The following is a 22985-nucleotide window of genomic DNA, read 5'->3' as shown; positions in this document are numbered from 1 at the left end:
TTCATGGATGCACGTTGAACTTAAAGTTCCATGTGTCAATGACACGATCTAGGTTAGGTCTGGAGAACCTTGAGCATTGAAATTGACTCGGTCTTGCGAGTGCGCATTGAACTCGAGAGCTCATCTTTATCTGTAACTCGCTCTAGGTTAGGTCCGGAGAACTTTGGGTATTGGCTCGGTTTCGTAACTACTCGTTAACCTTAGATCCCCCATTTCTATCAATAACTCACTTTTGGTTAGGTCTAGATTAACTCTGTGAAACTTTTTCCGAATTAACTCGGTTTCACAAGTACCTATTGATCCTTATACTCAATTTCTACGTACAACTCATTTTCGATTAAATGTAATATAACTCTGTGAAACTTTTTTCAAATTAACTCGGTTTCACAAGTACACATTGATCCTTACATTCCATTTCTACCAATAACTCACTTTCGATTAAGTCTAGATTAAATTTGTGAGACTTTTTCCAAATTATCTCGGTTTTACGAGTACACATTGATCCTTACCCTCCATTTCTACCAATAACTCACTTTCGATTAAATCTAGATTAACTCTGTGAAACTTTTTCCAAATTAACTCGGTTTCACAAGTATCTATTGATCCTTATACTCCATTTCTATTAATAACTCACTTTCGATTAAGTCTAGATTAAATTTGTGAGACTTTTTCCAAATTAATTCGGTTTCACAAGTACACATTGATCCTTATACTCCATTTCTACCAATAACTCACTTTCGATTAAATCTAGATTAACTCTGTGAAACTTTTTCCGAATTAACTCGGTTTCACAAGTACTCATTGATCCTTATACTCCATTTCTACCAATAACTCAATTTCGATTAAGTCTAGATTAACTCTGTGAAACTTTATCCGAATTAACTCAGTTTCACAAGTACCTATTGATCCTTATACTCAATTTCTACGTATAACTCATTTTCAATTAGATGTAATTTAACTCTGTGGAACTTTGTCCGACTTAACTCGGTTTCACAAGAACACATTGATCCTTACCCTCCATTTCCACAAATAACTCACTTTCCATTAGATCTAAATCAACTCTGTGAAACTTTATCCGAATTAACTCAATCTCACGACTACACACCGATCCCCCTACTCCATCCCCAAAATATACAATTCAATTACCATTTCCTTAACAAACTTAACAATCTCCTCTCCTACTTCTCCATAACACTTTTACTGAACAACCTCGTCTAATTTTCATTCGCGTTAATTACCAAAACGAACTCTCAAAATTCTCCTTTCCGAAAATGCTTCGTAAAATTTCGTAAAAATGAACCCAACGTTATGCATCGTTCGTGACGCCGGTACCTCGAAACGATTCGCGGTAAATGGCGCAATATGGTCGAAACGTGGTTGCGGCTCCGCTCGTAAAAAGACAAGTAGCAGTCCGAAATTAGCGCGTGGCGAGCGGAGTGTCGGCCAATTTCATTTGTGCGCGTCTTCGCGTCTCTCTGGGCGACAGAGTCGCTGATATTCACTCGGTGCGGCAAGCAACGGCTAATAGGAAGCGACTAATAAATTTAGCCGAGCACGTTAACTCGATTAATTCGACCCTGCCACTCGTCTGGCTCGGCCGAGGGGGAACGAACATACCGAGCGAACCCATGTCGGGTTACCGCGGAAGGGTTGACTCCAGAGGGTGGCTTGGAAACCTTCAAGGACGCTTATAACGAGAGAAGACAATTTGTTAAGGGAGAGCCCTAATTACGAGATTTACAGCTTCTACCTACCTCCCCTCTTCCAGCCCTCGTTTTCGCGTTCGTCGACCGGTTTAGATTCGATTGGAGTTCGAGAATTCGATCTAGAATTCCAGGCAATTTTTAATCGATTTGACAATGCACCACTTCTTATCGTTCGTCTTCGACGGGAATAACTTAAAAATTTCGAGCAATTATTTTTCTACGAAACAGTCGATAAAAATTTGAAATAAAAATTGTCTCAATCGAGAGTAAAATTCGTGACACCGATCGCGCGATTTCCTCGCGATCAACGGTTATCTGTTTGCAATCTTGCGCTCCGATTAACCGGAATTGGTGTATCTTAATGTACGTTGTGTCTTAATTGTCTTAATGTATGTTCGTCGTTGGAGAAATCATTTTATGGAATGAGAATTCTATCGTTTTATACATTTTTCAAGGTAAATTGCAACGGTGGTACGATTATAGATTGTTGAAGTCTCTCTGGGTCTGAAGAGACCCGCGCGTGGCACGACGAAGGTTAAGCAATCCTTAACCTTCTGGTCGGTTTGCTATTTTGAGTCTCGGTTTGATAACTCGGTCTTTGATGTTTTTCTCCCGTTTTTAGACTATTCGAACACAGCGAGGAATAGAACGGTCTAATTAAAGAAAGGAATGGACAGATTTGGAGAACGGTCAAATTGGTGCAAACTGTCTGTAATTAAACGTCTATTTGTAAAAGTAAAACTTATTAAATAATTGTTAGCAAATAGAGAAACCGTGGCTACGTAACAATATTAAAATCGAACGATTGATCGAATTTAAATGAAGTAGTGATTTGTAAAGCGAAACGTGTATAAATTTTAACGAAATTTGTCACTATTTTCCCGCAAACTCTCGCGAAGATTTGACTATTTTTATCTAAAATTTTTATCGACCGTTTCGTAGAGAAATAATTGCTCGAAATTTTTAAGTTATCTCCGTCGAAGACGAACGATAAGAAGTGGTACATTGTCAAGAATTTATCGATGTTCGTTTGAAACATTCTTAGGTTCGTTCAGTATATCGGTGACATCGTAACATGTCGACTTAAACCGTTGATAAGCATTTATTTCATCGTTGAAAACTTCCCTAGCAACGCTGGCCAATCGCTCGACTTACAAAACCATCGGTCAAAGTGTCTACTGTTGTAATCGATTTCAAAGACGGATCAAGTAACGAACAGCTTGTAAAACGAGTCAGGATTCCGACGTGGTATCGTTATATTGTAGACCTTAAACATGAAACTGTACAAAGTATTCGCGAATTCATTGTACAGACGCTCGTGTGCACTCGTCAAGGTTAAATAGAAAAGTATCAAACGCGTTTGATTTAAAAAAAACCAACCGTTTTCCAATTATTATTATTACCGTTATTATTACCGTTACCCTTCTTTATTACGTAAGTGTAACGAGCGTACAAAAAAAGAACCGCGTAACTTTGTGCAATGTAAAAACGGAGCTAAAATTGCTGTTATTAAAACCTAAATTAAGTCACAACGTTAAAATTACAGTTTCTTTATTAGTGACTAATAGTATGAGAATCTACTGCATTCACGGCGTATAGTAGAAATTAATACAATAATATTACTACTTTATTTTGCGCAAGTTTTCGTTGCATAAGTCGCTTTACATAATCGTATATTCTAATCACATTTAGCATACGTTTCTCATATTCGCATACGTCGTGCGTGAAATCCTTAATCCAATTACTCGGTTCTCTGCTTAAGTTCTTTAAAAAAATTTCGAAACCTCGTTTGAAAAAATACACCATTGAGATATACTCTGCGTAAATTTGACACGAGGTCGACAAAAGGGAAATAATCGTTGAGTTTATCGCCGTGTTAAATTTGTTTTCGTAAAATAAAAATTTCTTTTCTTTTCCATTTCAAAGGGCGACAGTATTCACGGTGTCAACCTTGAGAAAATATTTGGTTTCTTCGTTGAAAAAATTTTGATGACTTTCGAAAGTCATTTCGTTTTTTTTTTTCGGTGAAAATGAAACACGATTTTTTTAGAGTGTACAAACGTTTAATTAAATTACATATTCTCCAATTTGGAAAAGGAAACGACTCTTCGGAACAATCCAATAATTACAACTCAATAGTTCGTAATTGAGAATTTTATCGAGCTTGTTTTCTGGCAAATGTTTTCAGGTGCCCTTTTAAGTCCAAGTCCCACACCACCTGTCTTCTCAAGATGGAGTACCAGTCTGCTGAACAGCGCCGGAAGTTCGCCAGCAAGTTCGGCACGGTCGTCGTTCAATCATCGACAACCATACTTGGGATGGCGTTCACAGGAACGATTGACAAATCCACGAACACCGGCCGAACGTCTCGCTCAGGGTATTCTTCCCCAGTTGCAAGCAGCAAACAAGGTACGTGTTCAGAAGTTCTTTCATTTCGACGAAACAGATAAGAGATTACACTTTCGAACGATTCTGGAGAATCCATCGAGAGACGAAAGGGACACCGTGTATTTGGTACAGTGTAATACCCTGTGTGTAACTCGGGCAAGACTATCCTAAGAATCTGTCACACGCTCCTCTTTGTGGAATCATTAGAGATATCGATGCGAAACTCTCTTTAAATCTCCATCGTACAGAGAGCTCTTTTGTGTCGTCCAGGAAAAGAATTTTAAATCCATCCTGAGTGCAGTCTATCTCGGAGATACGTTATCAAACATTAGGAGCTTACTTACATCGAGGATCAGAAAAGATGGTAGTACTTTTTGAAATTTAAATTATAATTTTTGAGCTTAAATGCTTCTTGTAGGAGCTGTGTAGTTTTATAAAAAAAAAAGTATTTAACCAACGTCAGAAAGACGTGCGCGGTGGAACCTCGATAAAAGTAATCTCTGTAGAACAGAAAAGATGGTAGTACTTCTTGAAATTTAAATTATAACTTTCGAGCTTAAATGTTTCTTGTAGGAGGTGTGTAGTTTTATAAAAAAAATTTAACCAACGTCAAAGAGACGTGCACGGTGGAACCTCGATAAAAGTAATGTCTGTAGAACAGAAAAGATCGTAGTACTTCTTGAAATTTAAATTATAACTTTCGAGCTTAAATGTTTCTTGTAGGAGGTGTGTAGTTTTATAAAAAAAATTTAACCAACGTCAGAAAGACGTGCGCGGTGGAACCTCGATAAAAGTAATCTCTGTAGAACAAACCTTGATAAATGCAATCCAATGGTATGGGAATTTCTTTCGTGTCTCGCGTCGACAAGTGAGAAGAGATGGTTACTTGAAAACGAGTCATGTTGTAAGTGGAACGGGTAGTTCTCTTTGGATTTTTTCAATTATCAAAGTTCATTGTACCAATATTATATTTATCCGTTTACGGTGGTAAATAGTTTCTAATCTGATTGGATAAATCACCTTGACATTGTACAAAACGAGAGGAAGAATTTTATTATCCAAACTTCGTAAATTTTCTTTCTTTAGTTATTTGTTTGTAACGCAAAAAAACGTGTTTTTCCACCCGCGTATGACTATCTGTGCTTAATCGTTTTCAAAACGAATACAATATACTCTTTCAGAGTTCAGACTTTAATCACAGACGTTTCAAATATTAACGATACGAAGATTCAGGTGCAAGAAATTTTGTTCAATAGATCGTGACGTATAAAATAACTATACTTCTATTGAACGAAAGAACGTAAATATTAAAAATTTTATAGCAATTTTGGAAATATTATGTTTACCGAGGAATTACTTGTTTCTTTTTATTGTGGTTCTAGCTTTATCACTCGGTACAGTAATCTGACATTGTGAAAGCTCGGTTAGCACGCTGCTTTCTACGAATTTATTAAAGATATCTGTCTGGATCTCGTAAACGTCAAACGTCTAACAGACTCTTTTGTACGCGTTGAACAATAATGCCAAAGAAATTTAAACATCCACCGCAAGGACAAGGAAATTGGCGCCGGTCGTCAAATTTTAAACGCAACAGTGGGAAACTTCTCACGTGTACCGGAAGGTCTCACGAATCTCGCGGCATCTTTTATTCAAAACATTGTCAATTAACGACTCACGCAACAAATATCACAAGAGGCCAGATACACGAACCACTTGAATCTCCATTTCAAATTTACAACTTCTCTAACGCCCGTTACAAATACTCGTCAAATTAAAAATATTCCGAGTCTTCTTTCACTCAGCCCGCGCGACTTCTGATGTGTTCGTTATTATTAGAAATGTTTCCCACCGGTCGTTGGAAATGAGGAAAATTTGAACAATTGAAATTATAAAGAGATCTGGAGTACCTTCAATTTTAAAATAAGAATATAATCAAATTTTGCGATCGATTCTCCCCTAGAAGCGTTGCTCGTTTCAATGTGCAAATAAAATAAATCTGCGACGAGCGTGATCGTGAACTTGGATTCGTCGCGACGATAATGATCGTCAATGACGAAAGATGCAATCGTGAAACATAGTGTTTTTGTTAATTGTTAAAGTTCTTGTATTGCTAAATATATTAGTAACGATCAAATATATTAGTATACGTATAATTGGTGAAGTCGAATAAAATCTCTGGCCAGTTGAACCTTAACAGGAGGGCGCTTCGGGTAACAGTCAATTTGTCGCGGGTTGCAAAGGCCACGTAGACGCCAGGACGAGGATTTCTGCCAGAATTTCTAATATTAGAAACCTCGCAGCATTTGCGCGCTGTCTGCGCAAATTAAAAATAAATTGGACAAAGAGGAAAGCGAAGAGAACGTGGGCGGGGCAGGGGTCAGCCATGGCCGCGACCGGTTCGAGGTTACACTTTGCTTTCCAAATTTTGCGAACAATTCTAAACGAACATCGCTTTTCGAACAATATACTCGCATCGACGTGATTACAAGCGCTCAGTTTCTTTCTTTTTTTTTTTTTTTGTATAATAAATTGAATAAGGTACTCGGTAAAGTTATTTGGTAAGTAACTTGCTTAAAGTGTCAATATTAATGGTATACTAGGGACAAATTAAGAAACTTTAACATTTATTAATTTTTATTGCGCGTAGAAGGAAATAAAAGTAACAAATTTTAACGTTTGTTAACTGTTAGCGAAACTTTTGTGCAACGATATCGATTGAAAACTTTTAACGGGCGTGTAACGTTGAGTTAGGAACAGGTAGTAACATTTTCGTGGGATTACAAAAGTTGCAACGAGTTGTGAAACTTTTTATTTAAATTTAAACTCGATGTCATCGTAACAACACAGATTTCGAGAGACTAAATGTTTGTTCCCAGCATCGTTTGTTCGTAGATTCGAAGACCGGAGGTATTTCGATATTTTTCGGACTTGATATTTATTCATATTTTTTCTGAATAAAATAATACAATTTGATGCCAATTTGAAAACAGTTTTGATCAAATGGCACTGTAATGTGTTGATAATCCATCGATTAAAATTATACGACTCTGGTGTAAGGTACTTTCGATAGAAGAAGCGCAGTGATAATTATAAATTACAAAATAGAATCTCAAGAGAATCAAAGGTATAATTTTAAGTAGTGGAATTCGTTAATTATCAATAATCGGTAAAATTTTTGCAAATAATTGCCTAATTGTAAATGCAGGAAATAAATTAGCAACGCTCGAGTGTGACCCGAGATATTTTTTTTTTAATCACATACGCTATTATTTATTAAATCATACATTCTCCATTTTGGAAAACGAAACGACTTTCGAACAACCCAATAGTTTACTACAAATAGAAGTCTAGAGTTAGCATCGATAGAGATTTCGTTTTCTTTGGTGAAAATGAAACACAATATTTTTAAAGTATACAAACAATTTTATTAAATTATACATTCTCCATTTTGGAAAACGAAACGACTTTCCGAACAACCCAATAGTTTACCACAAATGGAAGTCGAGAGTCAACATCGATAGAGATTTCGTTTTCTTTGGTGAAAATGAAACACAATATTTTTAAAGTATACAAACAATTTTATTAAATTATACATTCTCCATTTTGGAAAACGAAACGACTTTCCGAACAACCCAATAGTTTACTACAAATGGAAATCTAAAGTTAGCATCCATAGAGATTTCATTTTCTTTGGTAAAACTGAAACACGATTTTTTTAGAGTGTACAAACAATTTTATTAAATTATACATTCTCCATTTTGGAAAACGAAACGACTTTCCGAACAACTCAATAGTTTACTACAAATGGAAGTCTAGAGTCAGCATCGATAGAGATTTCGTTTGCTTTGGTAAAAATGAAACACGATTTTTTTAGAGTGTACAAACAATTTTATTAAATTATACATTCTCCATTTTGGAAAACGAAACAACTTTCTGAACAACTGAATAGTTTACTACAAATGGAGGTCGAGAGGTAGCATCGATAGAGATTTCATTTTTTTTTTTTTATAAAAATGAAACACGATTTTTTTAGAGTGTACAAACAATTTTATTAAATTATACATTCTCCATTTTGGAAAACGAAACGACTTTCCAAACAACCCAATAGTTTACTACAAATGGAAATCTAAAGTTAGCATCCATAGAGATTTCATTTCCTTTGGTAAAAATGAAACACGATTTTTTTGGAGTATGTAAACATTTTATTAAATTATACATTCTCCATTTTGGAAAACGAAGCGACTTTCCGAACAACCCAATGTAATCGTCCCTTCTCCGAACCCTTCGTACTCGAATCTTCGCAGAATCGAGCAGTAAAACCGCCACACTCTTTTGCAGCAGCAACAGCAGCAGCAACAACAACAACAGCAGCAGCAGCAGACAACGAATCAGCAGTTAGAAGTAAGGAACTCGATAAAGGAGGTAACCTCGGCCATTGTGCACTACGTGCAAAGCGGTCAGGAGGTTGCTGGAGGTGGCAGGCTCTCGCCTCGCCCTCGACCCGAAGACTGGGACGACAGGGGCGGAGCAAGGTCAACCAGCCCCAGAGGTGAGCACTAAACAACCCATGCCAAAAAACATCCCACCACCACCACAACCATCACCACTTTTACTCTCTACGAGAAAGGTAATTTTGAGTTTTCCATCTTGATGTGTTCTCTATGTCTCTGCATCCGCTCTGCGGCCTTAGACGCCTCTCTTCTTGTTTTGTCTCTTGATATAATACACTGTATCTCGTTCCGACGGAATGTTTGTAAAATAGTTAATTTTTTTTCCTCTCTGTTGTTCTACTCGTCTCTGTCGCCGTTCGGAGAAGAAAAAAGAAAAGGAAAAAAGAAAAGAAAGAATACGAAAAAAAGCACTACCAGTTCGCTGTCTCTGTTCGTCGTGTCCTGTTTACTAACGAAAATCATTTTCAAAGCCCGGCCCCCTGCCTCCGCCGACCCATTCAACGTACCGAGCCTTTCACGAGCGGGAAAACTATAATAGTATCGTCGTGCACGTGCAGCCTCCATTCATTCTGCGAATGCTGCACTTGAACGTGCTCCCAAGACCACCGTATCTTTTCAGAGTATCGCGAGTTGCTTCGTTCACGCGACGTTACCACTGTTCTTTTTCTTTGGAACGTTTCCTCCAACGCCCCGTCCTCCTACTCCCACGCCCTCCTCCAACTGTGTAACTTTCGTCTCTGCGAAAGGAAAATTCATCTCTTCGAACGCACGTGAACCGACCACAACCCCATCGATACAGAGTTGTCATTTCGTGCAATTGTGTTCGAATACCGAGAAGATGTTACAGAACGTCCCGATCGTTGTTCTTCTAAGCACGATGCAAACAAAATCTCTCGAAGATTACCAGAGGTTACCTCCTAGAGGCTCCTTGGTGCGTTAAACGATCTCTTTTTCGCGCGATAATGTATTTGGTACGAGAAGGTGTATTGCAGATCATACCTCTGTCAAGTGGTAATGGCAATGATAGTGTCAGTCGTTCGAACAGTTACCAATTCCTCGATAGTTTGGACAATTAACCCTTTGCGGTCGTATTAAATTTGGACACGAGTGTTGGAATTAATTTCCCTTGAAAAAACAATGATACGTAACATTTAAGATTATAAAGGATAAACAAGATTTATCGAGTCTTTTGTAAACTTTAGATATACGTTCGTACAACAGTGTGTTTCGATGTAATGTTTTTATGCAAAAATTGTATTTTATAGTTCTCCATTGCGTGGTATCTTTCAAAACAGTCTCCAACGTACAGACCTGTGTATTCTTTTCGATTACGTGTATCGCAAAAATAATTAGTTTGGTGTCTTTCGACCTTGGTCTTTCCGTTCGAACGTACAGAACAATCATTACTTTTTACATCTTCGTAGCGCCGCGATATATGCAGTTTTCCATTAAGGAAAATCGTTAAGCCCTTCCACTTTACTGGATTCGGTTATCTCTAATAGAAGCACCGTATTGGTTCGTGAAAAGATTCTTTAGGAGAAAGTGTAAACTAAACTGTAGTTGAATAAAGTATAAGATTAATATGGTTCCTTGCTGTGGCGGCTGAGAGCAGGCATACGACCGTAAAGAGTTAATAACGTCCAAGATAGGATCTTGGAGACTTACTGGGTGGGTCAACTGACCCAGCACGAAGTACGGTAATACTGTTGTTTGTATCGAAACTGTTACCAAATCGTGTGAGTACACATTTCTTGACTATCAGTTCCGTAGTAATTTTAAAGCTCCCGTATCGTAAGATAACAACAATTCGTTAAGTATCTTTTTCGTAGTAATTTCGTCGAGGCTCTTGTATCGCGAGATTATAAAAAACTTCCCCGAGTGTCTCTCTCGTGCAATTTTGAGACCCGTGTATCGCGAGATCGTAAAAAAATTCAAACTATGATAGGATCCTCGTGTAATTTCGAGACCTCGCCACGTAGAACGTGAATATTTCATAATCGTCTCTTTCGTGCAATTTCGAGGTCCTTGTATCGCGAGATTATGGTCAATTTCGTATCTTTCTTGTCTAATATTGAGGTCCTTGTACCTATCCGCGAGGATATAAAAATGTCTCGATTGCGAGATCGTAAAAAAATTCGAACTATGATAAGATCCTCGTGTAATTTCGAGACCTCGCCACGTAGAACGTGAATATTCCATAATCGTCTCTTTCGTGCAATTTCGAGATCCTTGTATCGCGAGATTACGGTCAATTTCGTATCCTTTTTGTCTAATATTGAGGCCCTTGTACCACCTATCCGCGAGTATATAAAAATGTCTCGATGCGTGCAATTCGAGGTCCCTGTATCGCGAGGTTACGGTCAATTTCGTATCCTTTTTGTCTAATTTTGAGGCCCCTGTACCTGTCCGCGATGATATAAAAATTTCCCAATTGCCTTGGTATCGTGCAATTGTGAAGCTCTTGTATCGCAAGAGCGCAAAAGTTTCTCGATCGTCTTTGTCGCGTAAGTTCGAGGCTCAAAAACAAGACTGGCCCGTCCCAAGACAGAGCTCCGAACCGTCCCGTACCGCCACAAAGAGAGAGAGAGAGATAAAGAGAGAACGATATTCAGTGGAATCGATCGTAGTTGGTTGGGTCGATCGATCGTGACCGTTCTCGAAACGCCACGTAACGAAGAACCAGTTAGTATCGGGGATCCCCACAACGAATGGAGTACCATCCCTGTGATCGGCTGGTGGCGAGACTCCGCCACGATTGCTGAGATTGGGCGTCGAACGACGCAACCTTGACACCGAATCGTATTTCCAGAGCATAGATTCGCGACGAGGTCGCATTTGGAGCGAAGAGAACGACGAGGAGAATATTTACGCACGGCTCAAGATCCACGAAGTATCCGTTACTCGAAACGAACGATCCCTCCCCATGGCTCTGTCCCGAGGGAGCTCCGAGATGTTGTCGGTTGTTCGGTGTTTCCGTCTACCTTCGCCTTTAATCACGAGAGTCTCGCCGAAAGTATGCAGAAGCGACTCTGGTTGCTATTTCGATAGCCTTGTAGCCCCTGTGGTCGTCGTGGCACCGAAATAGATCACCCTGAAGTTTAAATCACACCCCTCTTGTCTCCGTGCGCTTTTCGGTGCGGGCGAACTTACCCGCCGCTCTCTCGCGGTTGACCTTAAGACGAAATTAAAACAAACAGCGCGAAGATAAGCACGTGGGCTGCCCGGTCACTTCGCACAGAAACGTCCTTGCGCGGTTGGTTCGCCTGTCGGTGCATTAACATCAATCCGAGCCGGATTCGCTCGTTGCACGGGAGAAACTTGCCATCGAACATGCTTTTGTCCATGCGCTGCTGGCCCCCACCTCCGAGCATTCTACTAACCGTCTGTGCCTGTGGACGCGACGATAACAACGTGTGTGTGTGTGTACGCGCGCGCGCGCGCGCGCGCAAATCGAATACACCGGGAACACGGTTTGTTGTTACCTGTTGTTGTAACGTCAGCTTGTTTGTAATTAATATTTCCGTATTAGAGAGCTTCACTAATACGAATTAACCGCCAGATGCCGTGCCCGCGAGTTTGCTTGGGAGGATCTATCGGATCGACGTATACCTTTTGGGGGAGGGGGGTGTTGTTGAACGATCGCAAAGCGCGATCGGAGGGAGGTAGCTGACAGAGAATGAGAAAATACTATGCTCGTTGCGTTACTCTATGGAAAACAGTTCGTTCCTCCGCTACAGACAGAACAGAGATTACACATTTTGATACAGCCTCGAGATCGCCCACGACGCGTGTCCGCGCTCTTCGTGGAAGAGTACGCGGAATCGTAAACGTCCGTGGAGGTGTCCCGGGGATACGTCGTCGACGAGACGACCTCCTCGCGATGTGTCTAATGAAATGAAACTTCTCCTCGAAGGGAGCGTGAAGCTGTGTTGGATGGAGAGCTCGTTCGTTGGCACGAGACCCGTGGACTCGCCGGAGACACCGATGAGTTTGGCCACGGAGACCGACTGCTGCCCCGGCTGCAACGCCACGGGCACTGAGTCCTGCAGTTGCATCGATTCCGCGACCTCCGGTCTGTTCTTGGATTTGACGCCGACCCGCGACGACGACCAGCTACAACAGCAACAACAGCAACTAGGCGGCGGCAGCCTCTGCCCGTCACCGTCCTCGTCGCTCAATTATCACCACCATCATCCCCATCACCATCATCGTCAGCTACACCATCAACAGCAACCGCAGCAACAGCAACGCCATCACCGCGGTGAGTTGCTGCTCGCCTAGCGGAAAACCAAAAACAATAAACGAGATCGAACAAGGGAACACGTACGGTCGCGAACATCCAGCAACGGAACACAGGTTGTTCGGTCGCGTTGCCGCGATACCGGACGATACCACGGCGCGACGTTGCCACGTCGAACCGCTAGGCCCAAGCTGACGAAGACGATTCGCATCGCGCCTCGTGATCACGCTCCGTGGCTGCTACGCCAATGCTAGAAACGCATCCGGGACGTTGCTTCGAGGGTACACGTGATTCCTGTTTTCGAGCGACCAGTTTTTTTTTTTTCACCGAATTCGAGCGGAATGTTTCATCATTCGTCGCGCGCATCGGCGCGTGTCATATTTATCGCAACGTTTTCAGTGGAAATTAAAATTCTTTTTTTTATTTTATCGTGTCTCGATATAAGAGTACCGTCAACGGATCGGCGAGGTTCTCCCGATTGAAACGAGTCCAAACTCGACCCGCTTCGGACCGTTTTCAATTGTACGCGTTCGGAGCCCGACGTTTGCGACGCCATTGCACGGAGCGCGCGAACCTCGACCGAACCGGGTCGTGTTTGGGCTCGTTTTCATCGGGAAAATTTATTCTATTCGTTCGTAGCACTCTAGGGAGGATGTAACACGAAATATAAACATTTTCTTCGAAATTTCGATCGCGCATAGTCACTGTGTTTGATTATTGCCATCGTTCGAGGCTCATCTTCCGCTCGAGATGAAAATAAATTCCCCGTTTTCGAACCTAGCGATTTTGTTGATCGAAAGCGAGAATCACTGTACGTATTTGGTCCTGTTTAACGAAAGAGCTTGAAGTTACAATTTAGCGCGTCATGGCAATTTGTCCTTAAAATGGAGAGTGCTTGTAGCTTCGGTTTACTCTTAAAGGAACGAGGATAAAAAATTTAACGGTAGAGGCGAGTAAAAGCTTTCTTTTAGGGAACGTTCTTTAATATCGTCCGACCGTTCAGAATCAATCTCTTCGGTGGACTTCCGTGCTCTGTAAAAAGCATCTCGAATTCACGATAAAAGTCGCTTCTTTCTTGTCCCGTTGTCAACGTCTCGCGACTGTACGGTTCGCCGGAACCGTTTGCGAATTCCGCGCGCGTTTTTTTCTCTCGGGACTTGGCAGGGAGCAGTGAACGATCTTCTTGGAAGAGCTTCCTCTGACGCGGTTTCGAGACCAGTCTGCCACGAATCGTGTCAGTTACGTTCGTAATTCGTACGTGTATTTTGGCCCGGGATGGTTTCCAATCGACGTCTCGCAACTTGGTTTCGTCACGAACGTCGTGATCTCACAGTTTCCACGTGACCTGCTATTATTTACCGCGCGTCGAAAAAGTCCGCGAGGACCGATGTGACGACAGTCGTCTCGAGACGTGTCTGTCTCGAGCGCGTGCCGCGCTCCACGCTGTATCGAGAATTTCGATCGAAAGAGAACAAATTATTTTTGTACCTTGTCGCAATGTACACGCGCTCGCGCATACGAACGCGAGCACCAATATCGAAAGTGAGTTACGGTATCTGTTCGTTGAGAGCTTGTTTTGGCTTGCAACGCCGGTGTCCAAAGCTGGGTCTTGCATTTCGGATTCCCCCACCACCGTTTCAACTCAACGTTGGCCAATTCGTGCGACACTCACACTTATGGCTGCCACTTTAACGTCGCGTGGTTTCGATGACATCGTAGGTAAGTTGCGCCGGAGAGGAACGAAAGTAGAGACAAGTGCACGAGGACCCGCCACGTTGGACAACGTCGATGTATACGTTAAAAGCTCGCTACTCCTACTGTAATATTTTCGATTCGTGCCTGTTCCGCAAGAACGAGAACGAATCGGAGGAATTCAAAGAAACGAGAAACCCGCGTTCCCTCCACGTTGAGAACTCGCAAGCTCTCAACGTATAGACACCGTTCCTCGACGATCGACGTTCGTTCTTCTTGTCGCGAAGGACGAGGATATTTGTTCGGTTTCGCGAATCATTTGTGTATATATGTATGTTCGAAAACTGCGTAAATTTTTATCTTTCTACGAGTCGCACGAAAGCGTCGAATAATCGTGAGAATCGATCAAACGTTGGAAGATCTATACTGCCCTTGTACATTATACGCAGCTTTTGCACTCTTTATATACTTTTTCACGGTTCTCGCTATTACGCTACTTCTTACGCACTTGGTCGCTTCTCTCTCGCATTTTGTATAAGTGACTCGCGATAAAGTCCCCCTCCCCCGAAAGGAAGAAAGGAAAAAAGAAAAGAAAATAATTACATTACTCGTAATTGAACAAAATACTTTCCTATTCGAACATCTACGAAGTCGTTGTTGATAAATTGTTGTTAAATATGAATTATTTACGATTAACTGAACGATTACGAATTGTTAACAATCGCTGGATAAAGTAGATATTTTTTGACAAGTATTCGCGTTAGTGTTATTGTATTTGTATAGGTAGCTTTTATTCAATCAATTACGCAAGTGCAATTATCTCGTATTTGTAGCGATGTTCAAGGCTCAAAGAAAAGAAAAAAACAATTGATTAATCGTTGACTAACTCTGTCCAGAAGGAACGTGTCACGTGTTAATACGAAGGGAGCAAGAAAATGACATTGAAATGTATAAACGTAGAGAAGAATCGAAACTGAACTTTAAACGTGGAGAAGGATCGAAACTGAACATTATACGTGGAGAAGGATCGGGACTGAGCTTTAAACGTAGAGAAGAATCGAAACTGAACTTTAAACGCATCGCGGTCGAACCCGGAGCGGATAAAAATTATCCGATCATCTTCTTGCAAATAGAAGAAACGTCGAGACCTCGTTCGACCTTTAACCTATAATCTCGTGTCGCTTAACAATGCCCTTCGATGTACGCTCGCAGTGCTTTCATTATCCCCCGTGTGTTAGGTACGAAGAGGATCGACAAAGGTTATAATGATCGCGTTGCATCGTGCTCTCTTTTCGTCTGTATAGCTTTCCTTATTTAAAAATCACGGAGCTCGAGATTAGAGTCGTAACGCCCACGTTGATTGCCGGGGCTATCTCTCCTCCCTCGTTTATCGTTTTCGTCAGCTTGCCGCTTGTTAAACGTCGAACCGTAATGTCGGGACTGCTCGAGGGTCTGGATCAATCCCTACGGCACACAATTCTTTTTTTTTTTTTTTTTCTTTTTTTAGTTACTGTAACGAAAACGCGAACGCACACACATACACGCACACACCAGGAGGGTAATTCAAAGCTGGAAAAAGAAGTCCACACTTTTCTACACTCTTTCTTGAAATTCTCCGTTGGTGGAACGTCGACGTTGATAATTCCAGCTACCGCTCGAATCGCGTGCAATTGTTCGCGAAATTCGTCGAACGCGATCGAGGCCGGAAATTTATTACGAAAAAAAAAAAAAAAAAGAAAGAAAAATGTAAAAACGAGACACCATTCAGCTTTCCTGGATTTTCTCGTCGACGTTTCCCGCACATATATTTCGTCATTCCACGGACGATCTCTCGACGTCGTTCGTCAAACTTTTATACGATTGGCTGGTACGCGTCGAGAGACCACCCGGTAGAACTTTTTATAAGCCTCGTTCGTTTTTACACACAACCACGATTACGAGTTCTTTTTTTTTTTTTTCTTTTCGTCGTCTCTTTTTAATTTTCGTCACGAGACTATTTTGTAGTAAACTTTGTTACTTTGTTACGACCGCCCCCTCGTCGTTGGAAGACTCCGTTAAAGGCCCTCACCAACCCCCCACCCTCTGCCTCTTTGCTCCTGGAGTACACGTCCCCTCTTGCTCTCCACATATCTTTGTGCGAAACTCCCCGTCTCAGATTTAGCCTCCTTTACTTTGACCAGTAGTCTTACTTTTTTGCGTTCATGTATGTTTACTGTAAAGTTGTCCGCGTTTATATTTTTAGCTATAGCTAGCTCGGTCTATACATATATATATATATATATATGTATATGTATATATATATATAAATTTACAAATATCTATATATATACATATATATACACGCGTATATACATATATATGTATGTATACATACGAAGAAAAAGTTACGTACGATTCGTATATATTAAAAAAAAAAAAAAGAACACCGTTCATTATTACTTGCAAAACGCGTTGATATTATTATTATTATTAATTATTATTATTAATTATTATTATTAATTATTATTATTATTGTTATTATTATGATTATTATGCCATTATTATTGTTACTCATTTAATTACGAGTGCAGTGTTCGCAGAACCGTCGGTAAACACAAGCGTACTCTAAGTTATTTCTGCGTTTCTCCTGTGTACGTATATATATATATATTTTTTTTTTATTATTTTTCCCTCTCTCTCTCTCTCTCTCTATACATATATATATATATATATATATATATATATATATTTCTCTCTATCTCTATCTCTCGCTCTTTTTCTCTCTCCCTCTCTCTCTATTTTTTTTTTCCCGCAATACGCTCGTTGTGCCTTGAGCCCACGATGTGAAAGTTGCATCCACTACGATCGATCACACCGAGTCGTTCGTTTGTGTTCCATTTCGCGGCTCTCCCACACGCACACTACACTCTATCGGTCTCTTATCTATAACTATGTATCTATCTATCCGTCTATCTATTTATCCGTCGATCTGTCTATTTCTCTTTCTATTTCTCGTACCGGACGGTTCTGCGTGCCGGTGCTTTTGCCTTTCTTAAGTAATTCCGTACTTATTGTTCGGACACCACCAACGATTTATCATTTCTTTGTAGAGCGTAATTACCCTTTGACAACAATAAATTATTGTCATTACCCTTTGTGTTGTTTTACGTTTGACGTTCCTCTCTCCTACGTTCGGTATACTCTTCTATGAGAATCTCAAACTCTCTCTCTCTCTCACACACACTCTCTCTCTCTCTTTCTCTCTATCACTGTCCACCCCCGACCTAATTCCCCCCTCCCCCTACACCGTTCAATTCGAGCATCTTAGCCACCCCCGAGACACCGCTTCCCTGTTTTGCAGTATCTCTAGTCGAGTATATACATACATACGTATGTACGTGTATCGATTAATTTGGTTGATGCGCTCTGCTTGTGTCGTCACGGTAAGTGCTGTATTTGTTTCGCCCGCTTTCGTCTTTCTTTTTATCTCTCTCTGCCCCCCCGCCCGCCAAATTTACCCACCCCCGTTCTCTTTCACTCTTTCTCTCTGTCTCTATCTCTTTATCTCTCTGTGTCTCTCTCTCTCTTTCTCTCTAAATTTTTTATTTTTCCCGGTAGCTTGTTCTTGCATCCGCGCAAATTTTCGCAGAGACGTGTGTGTAGACGTGCGCGCATGCGCGCGCGTGTACACCCGTCGGGCCGATACTTCCAGCACGGAAATAGAGCGTGAAACAAAAAAGAAACTGTTCCTCCGTTTCTTCCGGCAAAAAGAGAACGAGGCTGCCCCGTAAATATCTGGTAAACGCCGGTTCAAAGAGAACCGTTTTCGGCTTCGTTTTTGCCTTCTCTGCGCTTTCGTGAGCTCCGCCGAGAGAAAGTATAACTACTACCACCCGCTCGCTAGAGAACTAGGCTAGCGTGCGCGTGCGCGTGCGCATGCGCGTACGTGCGTATGTGCGTGCGTGCCCGCGTGCCTGCGTGCGTGCGTCTGGTAGCTGTAGTAGCAGTTTGCAAGTAGAGAGTCCAGCACGTAGAAACTGTAGAGAAAAGTAGACGACAGGTGAAGAAAAATCGTGGGCGTCTACGAAATTCCTACACTCCTCTCTCCTATCTTTGAACTTACTTCTTTTTTTTTCTCGAATTTTTCTTATTTTTTTTGTCACTTCGATTCGATCACGGTTATTCCCCCGAGTACATCCGAGAAAATCTCTCCACGCACGAAGAAGTTCGAGAGAAATGTACGCACGCTTGCGGTGTGTGTGCACACTGACGCGGGTAACTTCGCGACTCATCGGGGAAATAAAACGGCCCCGAGGGTCCGTAGAGAGCGTTTCACACTAGAGGTGTTCAAGTACTCGAACGAGTAGCTCGAAATTCGAACCGACACCGGACACGTATTTTTCATCCGATCCGAGAACTCGAAAGAATCGAGCGTTGCGAATGCTTGAAACGTTATTTAAAGTAGTTGTGCATGTTAGTACGTATAATTGAAATATACAGGGTAAGTTGTTTAACTCCATCAGCTGTATAAACTATAGCTACGTTCGTTGGATGCAAAATGTTTCGAACGAAAGTTGTGTAGTATCAAGTGGAGCGTACAGTGCGGTAGTTTTTTTATCGTTATAAACACGAAACTCGTGTATCGAGGAGACAAACGTAAGAATTGTTCATGCACAAAAGTTCCATCGTCTTTCACCGGAGAATATCTCGGTAATTGTTTATTTTTTACTCCGTATACCTTAATCATTATTCATTTCGTATTTGACTAGCACGGTCAACTGTGATATGTTAAGCTTAAAAGTCTCGATGTAAAATAGCAAAAAAATTAATTATCGCATCGCACGCTTCTCTTGGTACCAAACAACTGTCGTTCGTAACATTTTTAGAATAACTCAGAACAACTCGATTCTTCCAAGTCGCTCGGTTTTCTCGAGTTATACTCGTTTCGATTCAAGTTGCTCGATTCTTTCGAGCTGCTCCGATCGGCTCGACTGTTCGAACCGAGTACAACTCGATTTGGTTCGAGTGTTTCAACGCCTCTGTTTCACACGGTTTAAAACGCGAGCGTCTCATCGAACGTTTGTCGTCTCCTTCGTTTTGTCGCGTACCGCGCGCTCGAGGCTTTACTCGAGAACTTTCGCCGATACTCGGGGGTGCTCGTTACGGGGTTCGTACGGAGAGAGCGTGGTGGGGGGGATCTTTCCAGCAATTGTCGACATTCACGAAGAGACTTCGGACGAGTTACGGCGCCGTTTTACGTCTTCGATCGAGGTAAGAACACTTTTGCACGGGAAGAGCTGTTCGGAGATCGCTGTTCGAGTCCCGTTGGGTTTCGTTGAGGGACGACGCGCGCGCCGTCGAGGACATCGGTATTTTTCTTTGGCTCTCGACGTCCTATCGGGTGTCGAGACGATGCAAGAGTTTCGCGTAGCGTCTGGTGCGCAACGAAACGCGGAGAAAGAGAGACGGTAATAGACGATCTACCGAAAAAGTGGCGCGTAAGAGGATCCTCGACTGACGCCCCAACGAAACACATGACGAGCACCCTAGAACGTTGACGGTCGACCGAACCAGGGAGTTTTTCGACCTTTTTCGCGGATACGTCGCGCCTCTCGCGCGCTTTCGATAAAAAATGCTTCGAGTGGCAATCGATGCCTGCGTGACGCTTGTCGCGATGAATCACGATGCTTTACAGCGGAATGTATACCGCGCGTTCGAGTACTCGTAATTTGCATTATGCATCGTGTTATCCCACTGCCACGCGCTGCGTCCCGTTGTCTAGATTTTGCTGCCGATGACACTCAAACGATTGTCAACAGAACTCGGAAGTCGGTGACAATCGTAAATAAAAATTGCAGGTACACTGGTCTTTGTACTGTACTTGTGCCTGATTTAGTATAGTATACGAGATCAAAGATGGATGCCTATATAGAACCGAATATGGATAAAGTAAACATTTTATTTCGTCTTTCCAGAGCAATTTTGGAGTAATATTATTCAACTGTTTCGACGGAAAATTGTAGAATTGTATTTGAGAATAGTAGTAAGTAATAATATGATAGAAATTAAAATCTAACCTAAACTTGCAAGCGGCGTTATCGCATGCTTTATTCAGAAACAAAATAAAGAATGATGGCCCAAAAAAGTAGACGTAACGTCGAAATAATATTGCTCGCTACGTTGCTACGAAAAGACGAAATAAAATTATCGACAATTGTCGAGTAATACGGAATAATTTTTGAACAAATTTAATCTCTGTTATTTTTTACAAAATTTTACTTTACAAAAGTCCCCACCGTCGTCACCGACAGTTTAAAACTTGAAAGTACAAGTGCCCGGAAAGAGGGGGGAAGGGGCAAAATTACAAAGTCAAATATTCCAATTGTGCAGTGGGAACAGGGAAATACATTACCACCCTGATAACTGAACGCACCTCGTCCCGGATAAGTGTCCCGAACTCGTCCCCACCACCGTGGTCCTGTGACCTCGGTCTGGTGAGACGCAGACAAATGAAAACAATATCCGAATAACCGGAATAATTTCGCGAGCGAACGTTCAGTTATCCGGGTGATATCGCAACTCGCCTCGCTTCCTTAATTTTCGTTGCACGGTTTTGTTAATCGACTGCTACTCGAAGCACTTTCAACGGATCTTGACCCTTTCGATGCTACGCACATGTATAAGCGTTTAATTGATACGCATGCGCGGTACCGCGTTTACCGAATTGGCCGCTACGAGCGCTAGGGGGTGGGGGTCGTGTTTACGCGAAGCAGGGGCAAAGCGTGCCGTGAACGGTCGACTCTGTCATTCGACGACGGTACGCAGCACCGAAAGGGTCGACAACTGCACGAAGCGAACGCAAACGATCGCGAGACGCGATTAGACAAGACGACACGATCCACACGTGTCGTGAAACGAACGAACGTTCGAGGCCAAGAGGATGACGCGGACGTCTCTGTCTCTTTCTTGACCCCTGCATGAAACCGATTAGGATCGGGCCAGAGCGATACGGATGAGGCGATGGCGACGGCAGCTCTTCTACGGAACAAACCGAGTCCCGGTTCCACCACCCTGGAGGACGTCCTTGATTCCCTCCTCGGGCTGCCATCCGCGTCGCGTACCCCGAGTCCTGGGCCAGGACCAGTCGTAACCGGTACATCCGCCACCATGCGACATCGAACTAACGTCGGCCAGGCTAATGCGAAAGCCGGGAAGAGCTGCAGCGACCTACGCCAAGACCTCCAAGGTAGGAGGACTATGTAAGTTTTCGTTCTGAGGCAGATCCTCTCGAGGGACTCGAGAGCTCAAAACCTAATGTACTTCCTACCAACTCTATCTGTGTATGTATCTGCGTGTGTGTATCCGTGTTATACAGTCGCAGCGCAGTTCGTTCGAATGTTAACATGGAATTTCTGACACGAAGAAGGTTTTCGGTGTCTCGGAGTCGCCGAGTGCACGCACACTGGGGGAAAAAAAAAGTGGACTATTATAAAGCAGAGTACGTCTATTACGAAACTCGAGCGCGTATTGTCGTCTCGCTTTTAACTCGGCGAGGTAGAGAGTGTTCCGAGAAGGTTGGTTGGATGTTTAGGTAAATGTTCCGTGTGCGGTAATTCCCCGTTTTCGAGTCACAATTTCTTTTTTTTTCTTTTTGTTTGTTTTTTTAACTCGCCGTTTACGTTTTCTCACTACGAGAATCCCGCCACGCGAGAGCGACGAAACATGGGAGATCGAATTTTATTTGGAAAAATTTTAATTTTTTTGTTCATCGTTGTAATATTTCTGCGAGAGTATTTCCGGCGGATTGGCCAGGTTCTCCCGATTAAAACGAGTACAAACACGACCTATTTCGGATTAATTTTAATCGGACGTGGTCTTTTTGGAAATGTGATTTTTGTAACTAAAAATACTCCGATCTGGGTCGTGTTTGAACTGATTTTTATCGGGAGAACTTCAACGATTCAACGGTGATGCTCTTGCGAAGGTATGAAGTAGAATATGAAAAATTTTATTTTTGATCGGGATAACGATTCAAATTTCAATTTTGTCGTTCGAAAACGAGAATTACTGTAACGGATCAACGAAGAAATTTATGCAAACATGTGTTTGAAAACGAGTTTCTCATGGAGTTGTATTGGAAGATGTGTGTTTACAATAAATACTCCAATTTTTTATCATACGATTCGATGCACACATAGATTCAAAATATGCCAGAACAGTAACTGATCAAAAAAATTATTTTCAGAAAATTGTCTCCATACATTTTTTTTTATCGGTAACAAAAAAGAGTGATAATTTCATTAACAGATTTTCATAATATTGTGTAAAAAAAACTCACGACATCAATAACGATTAACATACCGATCGTATATATTGACTCGTTACAAACAATTAACATCGATACTCTTCATATATTTTTAATAATTCATTGCTTTAGCAATTAATCATTCATCCATTATACTCATAGACACCAGAATGAACATCAAAGTCTTCAAAGTTTCAAATAATTAATTGTTACAATCCATCAAC

General features: G+C 41.7%; 1 protein-coding gene across 9 annotated transcripts in view; it reads left to right on the top strand.

Annotated features, from left to right (window-relative positions):
- Window positions 1-22985, top strand: part of LOC143143825 (uncharacterized) — a 134402-nt gene that overhangs the window by 104122 nt on the left and 7295 nt on the right. For 2 of the 9 annotated variants that reach the window (XM_076305546.1, XM_076305554.1), the window contains exons 8-11: window positions 3895-4115; window positions 8433-8643; window positions 12459-12806; window positions 21448-21702. In XM_076305546.1, the coding sequence (XP_076161661.1) occupies window positions 3895-4115; window positions 8433-8643; window positions 12459-12806; window positions 21448-21702 (1035 nt within the window). Of the gene's footprint in view, window positions 1-3894; window positions 4116-8432; window positions 8644-12458; window positions 12807-21447; window positions 21716-21831; window positions 22647-22985 lie in introns of those variants that run through there. The other 7 variants (XM_076305555.1, XM_076305553.1, XM_076305552.1 and 4 more) reach the window with 6 other exon arrangements.

This window comes from Ptiloglossa arizonensis, chromosome 2 (genome assembly GCF_051014685.1).
Source record: "Ptiloglossa arizonensis isolate GNS036 chromosome 2, iyPtiAriz1_principal, whole genome shotgun sequence".
Classification (NCBI taxonomy): Eukaryota; Metazoa; Arthropoda; class Insecta; order Hymenoptera; family Colletidae; genus Ptiloglossa; species Ptiloglossa arizonensis.
The sequence above is the reverse complement of the archived record's forward strand: the minus strand, read 5'-3'. Positions and strand labels throughout refer to the sequence as shown.